Source organism: Salmo trutta, chromosome 19 (genome assembly GCF_901001165.1).
Source record: "Salmo trutta chromosome 19, fSalTru1.1, whole genome shotgun sequence".
Taxonomy (NCBI): domain Eukaryota; kingdom Metazoa; phylum Chordata; class Actinopteri; order Salmoniformes; family Salmonidae; genus Salmo; species Salmo trutta.
Window position 1 is genome coordinate 39,008,650 of NC_042975.1, and position 17,338 is coordinate 39,025,987.

General features: G+C 39.4%; 2 protein-coding genes across 2 annotated transcripts in view; one reads left to right on the plus strand and one right to left on the minus strand.

The window, feature by feature from the left end:
• The window catches only part of LOC115154560 (glycine receptor subunit alpha-4-like), a 39,078-nt gene extending 33,793 nt beyond the window's left edge, over positions 1 to 5,285 (plus strand). The window contains exons 9-10 of the mRNA XM_029700889.1: positions 2,514 to 2,624; positions 4,150 to 5,285. Coding sequence (XP_029556749.1) covers positions 2,514 to 2,624; positions 4,150 to 4,419 — 381 coding nt within the window. The 3' untranslated portion in view covers positions 4,420 to 5,285. The remainder of the gene's footprint in view (positions 1 to 2,513; positions 2,625 to 4,149) is intronic.
• Positions 5,286 to 5,991: 706 nt separating this feature from the next.
• LOC115154559 (60S ribosomal protein L36a) lies at positions 5,992 to 7,808 on the minus strand. The gene is made up of 5 exons (XM_029700888.1): positions 7,701 to 7,808; positions 7,265 to 7,370; positions 6,598 to 6,665; positions 6,279 to 6,401; positions 5,992 to 6,061 (listed from the first exon to the last, which is right to left on the minus strand). Exons 1-5 carry the CDS (start codon positions 7,701 to 7,703, stop codon positions 6,041 to 6,043), a joined length of 321 nt encoding a protein of 106 aa, XP_029556748.1. The 5' UTR covers positions 7,704 to 7,808; the 3' UTR covers positions 5,992 to 6,040.
• Positions 7,809 to 17,338: the final 9,530 nt, after the last annotated feature.

The following is a 17,338-nucleotide window of genomic DNA, read 5'->3' on the forward strand; positions in this document are numbered from 1 at the left end:
AGATATTACATGCATTCTGATGTACTAGTGTGCTTGTCCTCCCACTTGGATGGCACTTCCGGAAGCCTTAAAATGAGGACCAGGTTGTCAGGATGGGTAATATACTGTACTATGTAAGTTCACCTCAAAATACACTTCATTGTAAACAGCTAAATCCTGTATCACACCTAGAAGTTACATTGTACTTATGGATTTATCCGCTCACTTGGATGGCAAGGAGGTTCAGGTTGTCATAATGGGTAATGTACACGAGTTGTATTTATATATACAGTTGAAGTCGGAAGTTTACATACACCTTAGCCAAATACATTTAAACTCAGTTTTTCACAATTCCTGACATATAATCCTAGTAAAAATTCCCTGTCTTAGCTCAGTTAGGATCACCACTTTATTTTAAGAATGTGAAATGTCAGAATAATAGTAGAGAAAATGATTTATTTCTGCTTTTATTTCTTTTATCACATTCCCAGTGGGTCAGAAGTTTACATACACTCAATTAGAATTTGCTAGCATTGCCTTTAAATTGTTTAACTTGGGACAAATGTATCGGGTAGCCTTCCACAAGCTTCCCACAATAAATTGGGTGTATTTTGGCCCATTCCTCCTGACAGAGCTGGTGTAACTGAGTCTGGTTTGTAGGCCTTGCTCGCACACACATTTTCAGTTCTGCCCACAAATATCTATAGGATTGAGGTCAGGGCTTTGTGATGGCCACTCCAATACCTTGACTTTGTTGTCCTTAAGCCATTGTGCCACAACTTTGGAAGTATACTTGGGGTCATTGTCCATTTGGAAGACCCATTTGCGACTAAGCTTTAACTTCCTGACTGATGTCTTGAGATGTTGCTTCAATATATCCACGTAATTTTCCCTCATGATGCCATCTATTTTGTGAAGTGCACCAGTCCCTCCTGCAGCAAAGTACCCCCACAACATGATGCTGCCACCCCCGTGCTTCACGGTTGGGATGGTGTTCTTCAGCTTGCACACCTCCCCCTTTTTCCTCCAAACATAACGATGGTCATTATGGCCAAACAGTTCTATTTTTGTTTCATCAGACCAGAGGACATTTCTCCAAGAAGTACGATCGTTGTCCCCATGTGCAGTTGCAAACCGTAGTCTGGCTTTTTTTCTGGAGGTTTTGGAACAGTGGCTTCTTCAATGCTGAGCGGCCTTTCAGGTTATGTTGATATAGGATTCGTTTTACTGTGAATATAGATACTTTTGTACCTGTTTCCTCCAACACAAGGTCCTTTGCTGTTGTTCTGGGATTGATCTGCACTTTTTGCACCGAAGTTTCGTTCATCTCTAGGAGACAGAACGCGTCTCCTTCCTGAGCGGTATGACGTCTGCGTTGTCCCATGGTGTTTATACTTGCGTACTATTGTTTGTACAGATGAACGTGGTATCTTCAGGTGTTTGGAAATTGCTCCCAAGGATCAACCAGACTCGTGGAGGTCTGCAATTGGAGGTCTAGGCTGATTTCTTTTGATTTTCCCATGATGTCAAGCAAAGAGGCACTGAGTTTGAAGGTAGACCTTGAAATACATCCACAGGTACACCTCCAAGTGACTCAAATTATGTCAATTAGCCTATCAGAAGCTTCTAAAGCCATTACATCATTTTCTGGAATTTTCCAAGCTGTTTAAAGGCACAGTCAACTTAGTGTATGTAAACTTCTGACCCACTGGAATTGTGATACAGTGAATTATGTCCTAACCGACTTGCCAAAACTATAGTTAACAAGAAATTTAAAACGAGTTTTAATGACTCCAACCTAAGTGCATGTAAACTTCCGACTTCAACTGTAAATAAATAATCTGGGATGACACCCGTATGATAGACCCTAGTCGGTAAGGTGAACCTATGTCGGATCTGTAATTGTAAACGCAACCAGGTTAACCCAGATGGTACTTTTTTGTGGCAAGTTCTAGCAACAATTTTGAAGAGTGCACATTCACGGGTAGGTCATTGGAGCCTATTGAGCCTCCAATCTTTAATCTCGGACACCCAGTGCACAAGAGATTACAACCTTGTGACAGTTATCACTAAATCCGATGCAGCAGGGAAGAAACTAAACACTAAATAGGTGAATTTAGTAGATACTTGCCCATTTGTAACAAGCATGAAAACAAGCATTTGTTGTTACACCTCTGTAATTAGACCGCAATTACCACCAGTTACATGTTATTACAATTAACTACAATACTTAGTGTAATTACACATGTAATTACACTGTAATAAGGACGCCTTAAAATTAAGCGTTACTAAAATTCTCTATTTTTCCCTGACACTTGCATCTATATCAGTTCCAGAAACCAGGAAGCCTACTGTTTCTCCTAGTTCTCATGTTATTTTGAGATCTTTACACACTCAGTTGGTATGTCTGACTTTATTAAATGTACATTTGAAAAATGAATGTAAATCAGTAATGTGTCACTGCATGTTGTTTAGATTGAATCACAGTATTCATGTATGCCTGCTAGACCTCCATGTTGCTCTGGGTTTATTAGCAGAGAAGTGGAAGTGGGGAGAGCAGCCAAGTGAAAGGTAACAACGTGCCAGGCAACAACTCCTCCCAGGGGACCCTGCCTGGCCCTCAGCAGTGCAGCGTCTGTGCCAGGGTAAAAACTCCTACATTTCTCATGCTGACTGGAGTTTAGTTTAATGGAGTATTCCACAAAATGGTAGTGCCTTCAGAAAGTATTGACACCCATTGACTTTTTCCACATTGTGTTACAGCCTGAGTTTAAATTGAGATTGTGTCACTGATCTACACACAATACCCCATATTATCAAAGTGGAATTGTTTTTAGAAATGTTTACAAATTAATAAATGAAAAGCTGAAATGTCTTGAGTCAATAAGTATTCAACACTTGCGGCTAGCCTAATTAAATTCAGGAGTACAAATGTGCTTAAGTCATAAGTTGCATGGGCTCAATGACTACCCCATCTCTGTACCCCACACAAACAATTATCTGTAAGGTCCTGCAGTCGAGCAACGCATTTCAAGCACAGAGTCAACCACAAAGACCAGGGAGGTTTTTCAATGGTTCGCAAAAAGGGCACCTATTGGTAGCAGAAAGCAGACACTGAATATCCCTTTGAGCATGGTGAAGTTATTTAATTACACTTTGGATGGTGTATCAATACACCCAGTCACTACAAAGATACAGGCGCCCTTCCTTCAGGGATTTCATCATCAGGCCAATGGTGATTTTAAGACAGTTTAATGGCTGTGATAGGAGATAACTGAGGATGGGTCAACAACATTGTAGTTACTCCACAATACTAACATAAATAGAGTGAAAAGAAAGCCTGTACAGTATAAAAATATTCCAGAACATGCATCCTGTTTGCGATAAGGCACTAAAGTAAAACTGAAAATGTACTTTTTGTCCTGAATAGCAAGAAATGTGTTTGGGGCAAATCCAACAACACTGAGTACCACTCTTCATATTTTCAAACATGGTGGTGGCTGCATTATGTTATGGGTATACTTTTCTTTAGCAAGGACTAGGGAGTTATTTTTATAAAAATAAATGGAATAGAGAAGCACAGGCAAAATCCTTGAATGTTGAATGGTCCTGACCAGCCTAGTTTATAAAGTTTAGGTTTGAAAATCTATGGCAAGAATTAAGTGGCTGTCTAGCAATGATCAACAACCAACTTGACAGAGCTTGAAGTATTGAACAATTGTACAATCCCAGTGAGCAAAGCCCTTAGATTTACCTAGAAAAACTCTGCTGTATTCGCTGCCACAAGTTATTCTAACATGTATTGACTCGGTGAGGTTGAATATTTATCTAAGATGTTTTATGTTCCATTAATTAAAAATATATATTTTCTTCCCATTTGAGAGTATTGTGTAGATCGTTGACAAAAAATGGCAATTAAATATTTTTTCTATCACACTTTAAATGTGGAAAAAGTAAAGGGGTGTGAATACTTTCTGAAGGCACTGTAGATCTCACTTAGTGTTAAGGTTGTCTGTTGAACCTCGTGGAATGTATCTCTCAAAAAATCAAATTCCTACAAAGGCCTTGTTGACGTTGCAAGACTTGAATCATAATCCAGTATGCGGCAAGTAATGTGGAGAAAATATTGCAGGTTATGACTGAGGCCCTTTTCCTTTTGTTCTTTCTTAGGAGCAGGAGCTGGTGGAGCAGAGCCAGGCCTATTTTCTCCATAGTTATGGAGTAGCAGGCGATGCACCACCAGAGATGGACGCCCCAATCTTTCAGGCCTTACCTCATGGGTTCCCACTGTATGACATCCGCAGGCAGTTTGTAGATCGGGCAAAAAGGATCGACACCATATCTAGGGCTGTGTTCCCTCTGAGTTTCCTCTGCTTCAATGTTTTCTATTGGCTCACCTACAAAGTGCTGCGGAATGAAGCCATCCGAGCTACTCTGTGACGAACCAACATGACTGAATTACAGCACTCAAAACCAATACGGAGTTGAACCTAGTCTTCCACAGAACACTTTTATAGACAATGTCAAATCCATCCGCTGTGCCAATGGAAAGATAATTGACTGCATGTCCAGTTCCATTCATTTTTTCACTAAAGTTAGCAAACCTGATGTAGTCCAAGTGTCATCCTTAAAGGGGCAATCTGCAGCTTATACAATAACAAAGTGTCCACCCGCCACTGATTTGGTAAACGACCATGGGATTGGGCTGGAGAAATATAACCACTCAAATGTGCAGACCGTTATGGATTCAATTAATGACAATCCATGATAAACGTAATGTTTTTAGGCTAATGCTTTAAGAATCAAATGGGTAGATATAAATTACGTCCAAAAATAGATGTACCAAATGCATATTGCCCCTTTAAATGTATTTTTTACAATTCCAATGGAATGCACTAATGAGCACAAATATTGTAGTCCTTGTACTATGGATACTTTTGTCACCCTCATGGAGCAAGTACCAGACCAGATATTGAGGCAGGACTGCATGGAAATGTTGGATTCCCCCCTCCCCGGAATTGTATTTTGTACTCGGTTCTGCCACATTACAGTATTGGCAAATTGGTAATAAATCCCTACAAATGACTTCAACCTAATATGGTACACTATAATGGGACAGTACTATTGGTACATGAATCAACAGAAGTGAATGCTTGACATTTCGAATTGACTAGTTAGGCGATGTCCTTCGTTAATTGTCTGCCTTTTTTATGCACCTTGTATTGGATGTTTTTTTAAATGTCAATGGCTAGTGTGAAAACGAATAATTTGTTTAAATATAAGACAATGGCTGTCACCACTACAAATTCATGCAGATGTCTCAACGTTTCTAAGCTTGCTTCCATTGATGAATTATTTGTCAGTGAATGAAAACATGCATAAAGCGTACATCTTCCCGAGTCAGTGTAAAATCCACAGCTATTCCATTAGAAACACTGAATAATACATAGGCATTATCTAGTTTGTTTTCCTTCAGAAGTATTTAACAACTAGAAACATTCTGCCCCCAAGCAAGATAACTATGTAGCAATTTGCTTCACACCATTGAAAGTCAATTCAGGCAAAGGTATCATCCTCAAGCTTCACTACAGACACATTTAATGCATCTTTTTGGGCACCTGACCAAATTTCACAGAAATGTGAATTATAGATCAGTCACTCTTTGAAAGCAGATCTAAGAAGCAATAGATCAGCTTTATGTGCGCTATTTCTATGCTTCCCGATCTTAAGTTTTCTATACCAGCTTCAAACAGCTGAAAATACAAATTGCAGTGATGGAAAACATTTCAGTGATGGTAATGATTCTCTACACAATTACTGCTTGTTTTGGCAAAATGAAATTAGGCAAACTATTCTAATTTTAGCAACCAGGAAATGGTAGAGCGATTTCTGCATATTGCACCTTTAATGTTTAACTACATGTGCCAGACAACTCAAGATCCCTTATCTGATTGGTTCCAATGTTTCAACGCAAGGTTTATTAACTGACAGTAAATACAGTACAAGTTCAGGTACAGTTAGAATACATATTTTATTGACAAGTGACCCAAGAAAAGAGAGCTCAAAACTGGATGACCTGGCCCTGAAAGAGTGAGAAAAAAGACATAAGAAATTGGCATTTCAGATTGCTGCAGAGATTCAAATCACCACTCATTAACTCAATCGTATTAGTGTCAATCTCATTAACACCACTGTCTGCCTATTGCCTTATTTCCAAGCAATGCTCTGGTTTGCCATTAGGCTTTGAGTAGAAGCCAAGTTTGCTGGCTCTCAAAACTGAGGAGAACCAGTATGTTTACCTTTCTCTTCTTGTCTCCTCCCAGTTCAAAGTGTTTGCATCTCTTGATCGGCACCATTCTCTTCTGCCGACAGTTGGGCTCCACACACTCCAGCCTCAACACGATCTTCTTTGTAGTTTTAGCCTGCAGGAGAAATCACAAGGGTTTGAGCAAGTAACATAAAAAGATGGAAATGATTTATGTGCTGACTAGTAGACTGAGTATTGACATGGAAACTAAAATAGAAGACAGTGGCAATTTGCAAACAAACATGTCCCATCTGTAGGAGGGGAAGACAAGTTGAATTTGTAAATATTTTCTCATTATGATTCTTCCATACCTTCTTCCTGAAAATAGGCTTGGTCTGGCCACCATAACCAGATTGCTTTCTGTCATATCTCCTTTTGCCTGAAAGACAGTTAGTTACCTGATAAATGCATGGAAGGTAGATACCACACATAATAAATACATGTGAATGTTCAAGCAGACAGGGAAAGCGAAGTAACGTTAGACCAAAGATTTTTTATAACTAAACCAAGATAGACCACAGCCTGTCGTTTCCAATGGGAAAAAATGTATCATATTTGGCATATTCAAAGAGGGTAGAGCCAAGCAGATCCTACTGGCCCTTTCTAGCATGCATCTGCATATATCCGTTAGGGACTGCCTACCCTATGAGGTGCATGTGCAATAACTCAATTTGCCTTCGCACTTCTAAATAACACTTTTTTTTTTACTTTGGCAAAAGGTAACGTACACAAAATGTAGTCGACTCTGTTCATAACAGATTATAGTTGTGGGAACAGATAACTACTATTGAAGTCAAATGTTTCACTGATGAGAATTTTCAGAATGTCGGCCAAATTCCATCTTCTCCCACTGCCGGCCACTGGGCTTCCTCTCAGTACCATATTTGGTGGAAACAAAATGCTGATGATTCACATTTATACATCCGGTGAAATATCTGCCTCATTGTTCTATATGTGGTTAGACTATAGCAAACTTACCCTGTGCATACAGAGAATCCTTCCCCTTCTTGTACTGGGTAACTTTGTGAGTTTGATGTTTCTTACATTTCTTGCAGTAAGTCCTGCGGGTCTTCGGTACGTTTACCTAGATACATGATACACAACTAAGTAAATGACTGTACCAAAGATACTATAGTTAAGGCTTCTCTCCGCTGTAACATATGCCCCGTTGCGTTTTAGCAATTTCACTAACGTTAGCTAGTTGCCAAGTAGCTAAACCACATTGCATTGGAAGTGTTTGCTTAGCTAACGTTCGCTAGCTAATTCCTGTTAATAGGCTCTAGGGCCACAATCAACTGGCTCGTATGAAACGTGAGGGACAACAATAGTTGCAACACATTATCTCCTACATACAATATAAACTATCTTAAATACATATTAAATAGTTGCAGATTACAAATTGGCGATAACGTACCATGACTGCACACTCTTGATGCAGGAGGTCAAAGGAAGAAAAATAAGTCAGGAGACCGCATGGAGATGAAACCGGAAATGCGTGTGTGAGCTGGACAGAAGAGATCTGTGCAATAAAATAGTGCCGTCCTGTGGATTAAGTCCGCCTAGCAGAAGAGAAAATCATTTAATGGAAAGTACTGGCACAGAGTTTCTTAAACCATACTAAACCATCTTTGTTACAGGTAAGTGATTTTTATGGCTTTTCCCAGTCCACAGATGTAAGAATGAAGAAATTACTTGCAAGCCTACATTGTGACAATGAAATATGACTTTCATTTCCTGAAACCATTACTGAGCTACTAGAATATGTAATATTGACATAAATAACTGCATGTGGAAATTTACTATTGTGGAAAATAATTATGTTAGAGAGAAACATTGAATTATGAATGTATTAATTATTGAAAATGTCAAAAATATCAACATCATGAAATATTACGTCAACATAGACAGACTGCCCTGATACCATAAAACAACACATCAGATTTCCATCCAGTAACGTTAGACTGATTTTGTAAAACGGAGTCATGATTCTCATCATTAGCCTGTTTAGTCATTTCAATGTGTATTAACCCATTCACGTCCTTGTACGGCATTTAATACAATATCAAAATGCACCACTGAACAAATTATGTTTGGTGTTATTGCATGAAATTTGGTGTCAACATAGTACAAGTGTCTACACAGGCCACATTGAAATATTTAGATAATGACAATCATTCTTCTACTGTCAATCAAAGTTGGGACTTTGAGAACATTTTTTAAAAATCATTAAAATGACTTCAGCATATGCATTTTAAAATACTTTTCAGAATGTATTTGTTTAAAAGCATATAGTATTGTTATTTGACCTGTGCCAATTATGATTTAACTCATTGTTGTTTGAACTACAGCTGTTTCTATATTTTACTATATTTAGTCTTTGGACACATGAGGTCAATGTTCTTTTTACACATTTCACAAATCAAGTGAAGTGAATACACATTCAAATAATCAGATCTTAATCATTTTTGGTATATAGATTGTCCAGACCAATACACTGAGTGTACAAAACATTAGGAACACCCGCTCTTTCCATGACATAGCTTTCACCTGGATTCACATGGTCAGTCTATGTTCCCTTATTGATGACACCTGTTAAATACACTTCAATCAATGGAGATGAAGGGGAGGTGACAGGCATTGAGACATGGATTGTGTATGTATGCCATTCAGAGGGTGCTTTTGAACGGGGTATGGTAGTAGGTGGAAGGCGCACCGGTTTGAGTGTGTCACGAATTGGGTTTTTCATGCTTAGTAGTTATCTGTGTGTATCAAGAATGGTCCACCACCCAAAGGACATCCAGACAACTTGACACAACAGTGGGAAGCATTGGAGTCAACATTGGCCAGCATCCCTGTTGAATGCTTTCGACGAACTTGTGATGAATTGAGGCTGTTCTGAGGGCAAAAGTGGGTGCAGCGCAATATTAGGAAGGTGTTCCTAATGTTTTGTACACTGTGTAGATTTCTCCTATTTCACGCATTTCTAGAACTTTGGCTACCAGCTTTGTGCACAACCTCAAGATGTTCTTTCAAGTTTGATGTGGTGTTTCAGGACGAACATTCCAGAGTTTGTATTTGACTGATCTCCTCGATTAACAAAAAATAATGGGAGCATTTCCACAAGGAAAAGGTTAAACAGGGTAACACAGCTGCAATCTTTCTTTGATTTTCGGGCTTTACGATAGCCTATTGGAAACAAGTTAGCCTACAGCATGAATTCCGTTACCATGAGACAAGGCATTAAACATGTATACCTTATATAACATGGCGGTAGAGATATGCTTCAAAGTAATATACGGGTTACTTGAAAAAGTAACTAATATTACAATATTTAAAGACAAGAGCTTATATTACTCCGTTACTCATGTAAGTAATATATTACACCCAACACTGTTCCCGAGTGATTCTGTTTTTGGAACAGAATCTGTTTTTTAAACTCTTGTGTATTGTTTTTGCATAACTGGCATCCTCATTGCTTAAAGGGCAAATGTGAGAAAGTACAGACATGCTACTCTAAGTAAACACATTTTTGATATTCTGAGAATATGGCAACCATGATCTGGGTATGTTTCTATCAGAAGCAACACTACCACCTGGGCCATGTTTCAGCAATACATTTAAGAATGTTACAGATAGAAATGCAATGATGAGAGCTGATGTGATTCCTAATGAGAGACATATGTTTGTTCTACTGTTCAGGGTATGTGGTGTGGATGCTCAACTATATAGAATTCTACCGATTCACATCTTTCAATGTGAAACTCATTTTAATTAGAACAGATAGGTGTGGTGTAATTTATGCCAAATAATGACGTTAACATATATTGCTATGAAGGTGAGAGTAGGGTGACTCCCCTAGCAGGTCTTGAACCCAGGCCACCAGCACCAATGACAAACACCCTAACTACTGTCCAATAAGGGATATCTCTAGGGCATGTGCTTATTGGGCCAGTATAGTTAGGCACTGGCCAGATGAAAACCTAACCCTTCCTCCCTATGTACTTGTGTAGATCTGAAACAACTTGATAGCAGTAAGCATCAGGGTGAATACACTTAAGTAAATTAAAAGTATACAAAATATTTTTTTTTATTGATCATAGAGATTCAGGAGTATAATTAAAACGGGTTAATATGCCCCACCAACATTAGACAACTATACCAAAAGCCCTTAAATTGTTGAAATATAAAATCAATGAAGAGAGAATAGTAAAATTAACTGATAACTGACACATACATGGTGGCATAGTAGAAATATCTGAATGCTGTGAACCAAGAGGTTGTGAGTTCAAAGGTGAGGACATGTTGAATAATAATTACTGTATAAATGAACATGCACAATGTAATCATGTATGTCGAAGTGTCATGTAAGTTGAAAACACTGTATGTTAAAAGCACTATGTGTGTGAGTATCCCTTATCTTGCCAAACAAAGATATATGAAAGGATCAGGGCCCTGATGGGCTTGGCAACAGTAACAAGTTGTGATATGTAATGACATTTATTTTTTGGGGAGAACATTTTCTTGCAGCGTTCCCATGAAACGTGTGTAGAACTTTAATACTGTATCTTACATTCTGAGAACATGGCAACCATGTTCTGAGTATGTTTGGCGGGAAGTTGATGGAATATTTCCCTAACCTTCAGAAAACTAGACACATGAATGTTCTTGCAACGTCCCATAATATGCATCCTAACCCTACCACCCCTCCCCTAAACTAATGGACAACAATACGTAGGTTTCCACTTCCAGCATAAACATACTACATACATTTCATGGACAGTATATTTTACATTAGTTATCTTGTTTGTTTTTAGTCCCAGCCTTCAGCTACCCTCAACCCCTCCCATCTATTTCTGAAGACCATCCAGTTTTGATTTCTAGCTGCCATATATTTTTCCACTGTGCTGTGATGTTTCATAAAAGTTCTGAACCTTTCTATTCTCATAGTTTCTACAGATTGTAAATTAAAGATAAACACCTTTGCTAAGAATATTATTATATTATTGATCAATTTACTATGACTTCATATCACCCAGCAGTGCTACAATGCAGAGTTAGCTTCAAGTAAATGTAGAAATGTTTCTGCCATTTCTGAACCTGCGACCAAAAACAAGCTACATACAGTGGGGGGGAAAAGAATTTGATCCCCTGCTGATTTTGTACGTTTGCCCACTTACAAAGAAATGATCAGTCTATAATTTTAATGGTAGGTTTATATGAACAGTGAGAGACAGAATGACAACAAAAAAATCCAGAAAAACGCATGTCAAAAATGTTATAAAATGATTTGCATTTTAATGAGGGAAATAAATATTTGACCCCTCTGCAAAACATGACTTAGTACTTGGTGGCAAAACCCTTGTTGGCAATCACAGAGGTCAGACGTTTCTTGTAATTGGCCACCAGGTTTGTACACATCTCAGGAGGGATTTTGTCCCACTCCTCTTTGCAGATCTTCTCCAAGTCATTAAGGTTTCGAGGCTGACGTTTGGCAACTCGAACCTTCAGCTCCCTCCACAGATTGTCTATGGGATTAAGGTCTGGAGACTGGCTAGGCCACTCCAGGACCTTAATGTGCTTCTTCTTGAGCCACTCCTTTGTTGCCTTGGCCGTGTGTTTTGGGTCATTGTCATGCTGGAATACCCATCCACGACCTATTTTCAATGCCCTGGCTGAGGGAAGGAGGTTCTCACCCAAGATTTGACAGTACATGGCCCCATCAAATGATGCGGTGAAGTTGTCCTGTCCCCTTAGCAGAAAAACACCCCCAAAGCATAATGTTTCCACCTCCATGTTTGATGGTGGAGATGGTGTTCTTGGGGTCATAGGCAGCATTCCTCCTCCTCCAAACACGGCGAGTAGAGTTGATGCCAAAGAGCTCCATTTTGGTCTCATCTGACCACAACACTTTCACCAGTTGTCCTCTGATTCATTCAAATGTTCATTGGCAAACTTCAGACGGGCATGTATATGTATTCTTGAGCAGGGGGACCTTGCGGGAACTGCAGGATTCCAGTCCTTCACAGCGTAGTGTGTTACCAATTGTTTTCTTGGTGACTATGGTCCCAGCTGCCTTGAGATCATTGACAAGATCCTCCCATGTAGTTCTGGGCTGATTCCTCACCGTTCTCATGATCATTGCAACTCCACGAGGTGAGATCTTGCATGGAGCCCCAGGCCGAGGGATATTGACAGTTCTTTTGTGTTTCTTCCATTTGCGAATAATCGCACCAAATGTTGTCACCTTCTCACCAAGCTGCTTGGCGATGGTCTTGTAGCCCATTCCAGCCTTGGGTAGGTCTACAATCTTGTCCCTGACATCCTTGGAGAGCTCTTTGGTCTTGGCCATGGTGGAGAGTTTGGAATCTGATTGATTGATTGCTTCTGTGGACAGGTGTCTTTTATACAGGTAACAAGCTGCTATTAGGAGCACTCCCTTTAAGAGTGGGAGCCAGAAATCTTTGACTGAGAGGGGGTCAAATACTTATTTCAGCAAAGGTAAGAGAATATTTCTAATACTAATTCTGAGTTTAGGTTTGCATCGAACTTGGCGGGTGTCTGAATAGCTCACCGTGATGGCTGAGCTATGTACTCAGAATATTGAAAAATGTGCTTTCTCCGTAAAGCTATTTTAAAATCTGACACAGCGGTTGCATCCAGGGGTAGTCTATCTATAATTCTTAAAATAATTGTTATATATTTTGTCAACGTTTATGATGAGTATTTTTGTAAATTGATGTGCACATTCACCGGTCGTTTTGGTGGGAATACATTTTCTGAACATCACGCGCCAATGTAAAATGCTGTTTTTGGATATAAATATGAACTTTATCGAACAAAACATACATGTATTGTGTAACATAATGTCCTAGGAGTGTCATCTGATGAAGATCATCAAAGGTTAGTGCTTCCATTTAGCTGTGTTTTTGGTTTTATTGACACATGTCCTTGCTTGGAAAATGGCTGTGATTATTTTTGTCTATGAACTCTCCTAACATAATCTAATGTTTTGCTTTCGCTGTAAAGCCTTTTTGAAATCGAACAATGTGGTTATATTAACGAGAAGTTTATCTTTAAAATGGTGTAAAATAGTTGTATGTTTGAGAAAGTTGAATTATGACATTTTGTTGTTTTTGAATTTGCCGCCCTGATATTTCACTGGCTGTGTCCCGCAGGTGGGACGCTAGCGTCCCACGTAGCCCATAGAAGTTAATATAATTGGTTCAGAGTTTGTTTTGATATTTTAACCTGCGTGTCATGATTGAGTTTGGTGTGGGGGGACAAAATACATTTATGCACCATGGCGCACGCCCACAGCCGCACGCCCACAGACGTTCTTCAGTTGCTCTATGGCCTGTTGAAGGTGATGGAGCTGGAGCAGGGTGATCGAGCCTAAGGCCGGATATAAAAGGATGCACCTTCATGTGGATAGGACTGCATTCAAGGCATCCCCCTGTCTGCTTACCTCTGACTGGGACTCCCTGTTGTAGAATCTCCCTCAGCCGGTGGAGCTGGGACTCTAGCTCCTTGTTGGGGTACTCCAGGATCTGCATGCAGGTTTCCAGCCTGCCCTGATGGTACCTCAGATCCCTGACCTCTGCCAGCAAGGCCTGGTTCTGGTAGTCCTACTGCTCCACGGAGCCCTCCCTCAGATGTGGTCAGGCCTGGCCTCAGCATGCTGCCACTCTAGATGTCAGTACTCCCCCTGCAGTACCTTGGGGGGAATTACACTTTTGTGACCCGAGGTACTTTGTGTTTTATGTCTACAACTGTGCTCTGATATGATGGCAGATCTAAGGTAAACACTGCCTGAAGAAGACTCTTGTAGTACTCGAAACGCGTTGCAGTTGTGCGTCCTGATGTAAACTATAGGCTGATTGGCTCCTACTTTATGTATATATTATCTGTAAATAGTTCATTAAAGATTTCTGCATTGTACTGGCCGCCTACTTGTTTTCTTTCTTAGATCTGATGTAAACCCATTATGATTAGATACTCTGGGCCCGGTTTTTCAAAAGTTATCTGGATTTCACCTATTGGATAGGATTAAATGCATAAAAATAGAATGATTAGAACGGGAGTCCCCATTAAAGTCAATGATTTGTCTGTTCTATTCATTCTGTTTCTATGCATTTAATCCTATCCGATAGGCAAAATCCAGATAGATAACCATTGAAAAACTGGGCCCTGATGGCAGAAATATTTTTATTTGTGTGTGATTGGACTGACTTTGGTACTCATAAGATGAAAAGGACATGAGGGATCGTGACCTCTCACCTGTTCTCATTCTACAGCATGGTCAGTGTTCTCTACAGCTCATCCTAGGTCTCACAGCCTGTATAACCCAGGTAATGGTCATAGGATGCCAGGGAGTCCTGATCCAGGCGGTCAAGATACTGATCCTCAACCAGAACAGAGGGAAGGACAAAATGAACTATGCGGATGTGAGGAAACCTGAGTGAAGCTAATCTAATGTTTTCTAACACAGTCTCATCTTGTCGTATCGTAAGAGCTTTATATGATAAACTCACAGGCTCTCAGTGAAGAAGGAACAGTTCTGGTTCTCCATCTCAACGAGTCTTGAACAGAAGCAGAGAGTAAAAACATAGTTCACTGTAAAATTAATGTGTCATGGGAGGGAATTCCAAGAAGTGCAAATCCAGCAGGCTTAACATTACAAAAGGGGAACCCTAACAGGTTTGTGTGCTTTTCTGTAGACACTTTCTTTGTCAGAATTTCATTTCTGTGCTTTCTTCACTCATTGCTTACATTTTATAAACATGATCTGGCAGAGAACGAGGACACGCCAGACCAAATGATTTAATATGATTAAACCTAAACAAGGGAGTCACGCCACTCCACCATACTCATTAGTGGCATCATGTTAATCTGTGTGGAGAAGATTATTTCAGAGAATAGGCACATTTTGGGCAGTGCTGATGAGGGCAGAATATAATGACAAAGACTGCATGCATGCATAATGTACACATTGAAATGAAGGAGTTAGCCTACTACAGATAACTTTTTCCCCTGACATTTAAGTAAAGAAACTGACAGATGCGTGGCTGATCTAAGACTTGCTCTGTTGAAGTAAACATAACGGTGCCGAGGCTACCCTTTGCATGCAAGTAGTGTTCACTATGCACAGTCTGCTGATCTCAACCCAGCTGTTCAAAGTATAGTCTGCAGGAGTCATTGCCTGATAAAAACTGGGCTATGAATTTCTGCGGACCCTGCTGACCTTCAGCGTGCTCTCCTGTGCTGTCTGGTAGGGCTGGCCCACTTCTCTGACTTCTCTGAGCCTTATTCACAGCTGTGTTACAACTGATCAATACCCCTGGGGTGAAGCCTACTCAACTAGTGGGCAGCAGCAGGTGGGTGATGCTATAAAATTATTTCTTGACTCATACCTACAGGTATAGTGCTCAATTCTGGAGTGTGTGTGTCTGAGTGGGGAAGCCTTGGGGACGAGCTGGACCTGACGGAAGCACAGAGATGTCTATCAAAATAAGGAGTGTCAATCTGTGCTGACAGTCTCTGGATGTTCCATCACATAAGACCTCCCAGGCTTTAGGACTAATTATCCTCACTCCCTGCCCCCAAGACAGGCTGTACATCTGAACTTGTTCTTCAATGTTTTGGCAAAATCACACATCCTCTCCCCTGAAGTGGTTTGTTCTGAGATCAGAAAATAACAGACATTTCAAATCCTTGGAAATATTCTGGAATCCATGCTTGGATGTAGTAAACAATGATGGCATAAAATTAACAAATTTACAGAAAGAGGAACTTTGAGGCAATTAAATATTTTCAGTCTGGAAAAACACCAGGGCTTGATGGTATACCAGACCTTTTTTGATGTACTCAAAGATCCATTATTAGCATGATTTAATTACTCCTATAAAAATGGTAGACTTTCAAGTACTCAACCAGGTCTGATTTCATTACTACTAAAACAGGACCCAGGTGGTAAGTATAAAAAGCCAGTCCTCTTACACTTGAATGTTGTGATGCGAACTTCCTGGCGAAATGCAAAGCACATAGAATAAAAACGTTTTTTACCAGATATTGTTCATCCTGATCAGACAGGTTTTTTTACATGGACGATATATTGGAGATAATATACAACAATTACTTGAAACAATTGAACGTTATGAAACATCAAATATACCAGGCCTGGTCTTCAAAGCATATTTTGAAAAGGTGTTTAATAAAGTACGACTATAATTTCTATATAAATACCTGAATTACTTTAAGTGAATCTCAATTACAATGGGTTAAAGTTATGTACAGCAACCCCAGATGTAAATAATGGTTACTTCTCAGAAAGTGTTGAGCTTTTAAGGAGTAAAACAAGGCTGTCCGTTGTCTCCAAATCTATTTATTATGACCATTGAAATGCTAGCTTTTAAAATTAGATCCAACAAGAACATCAAGGGGTTAGAAATCCAGGGGATAAAAACAAGTGTCAATGTATGCCAATTGCTCAAATTTTTTCTTAAATCTGTAATCTGGATCCCTGCACAATCTCATTGAAGATCTTGATCACTTTTATAGCTTCTGTACTAAAACCTAATTATGACAAGTGTACCATATTACGTATTGGATCATTAAAAGACAGTGTTTACACTACCTTGTAGTTTACCAATAAAATGGGCGGATGGTGCAGTAGACATACTTGGTATTCACATCTCAAAAAATATAAATCAATTTATCACAATCAATTTCAATAGAAAGTTTGCAAAAATTGATAAGATTCTGCAACCATGGAGAGGTAAATACTTGTCTATTTATGGAAAAATCAATGATTAACTCTTTGGTCCTATCACAGTTTACTTACTTACTAATGGCACTGCCTACTCCAAATGAATCATTTTTTAAATCATATGAGCAAAAAATATATATTTTTATTTGGAATGCTAAGCCAGACAAAATTAAACGTGCCTATTTATATAATGAATATGAGTTTGAGGGGCTAAAATGATTAAATATTAAAGCTTTAAACCTCTCACTAAAAGCTTGCAGCCGGGGATTTTAACAAGGCTAATCTGA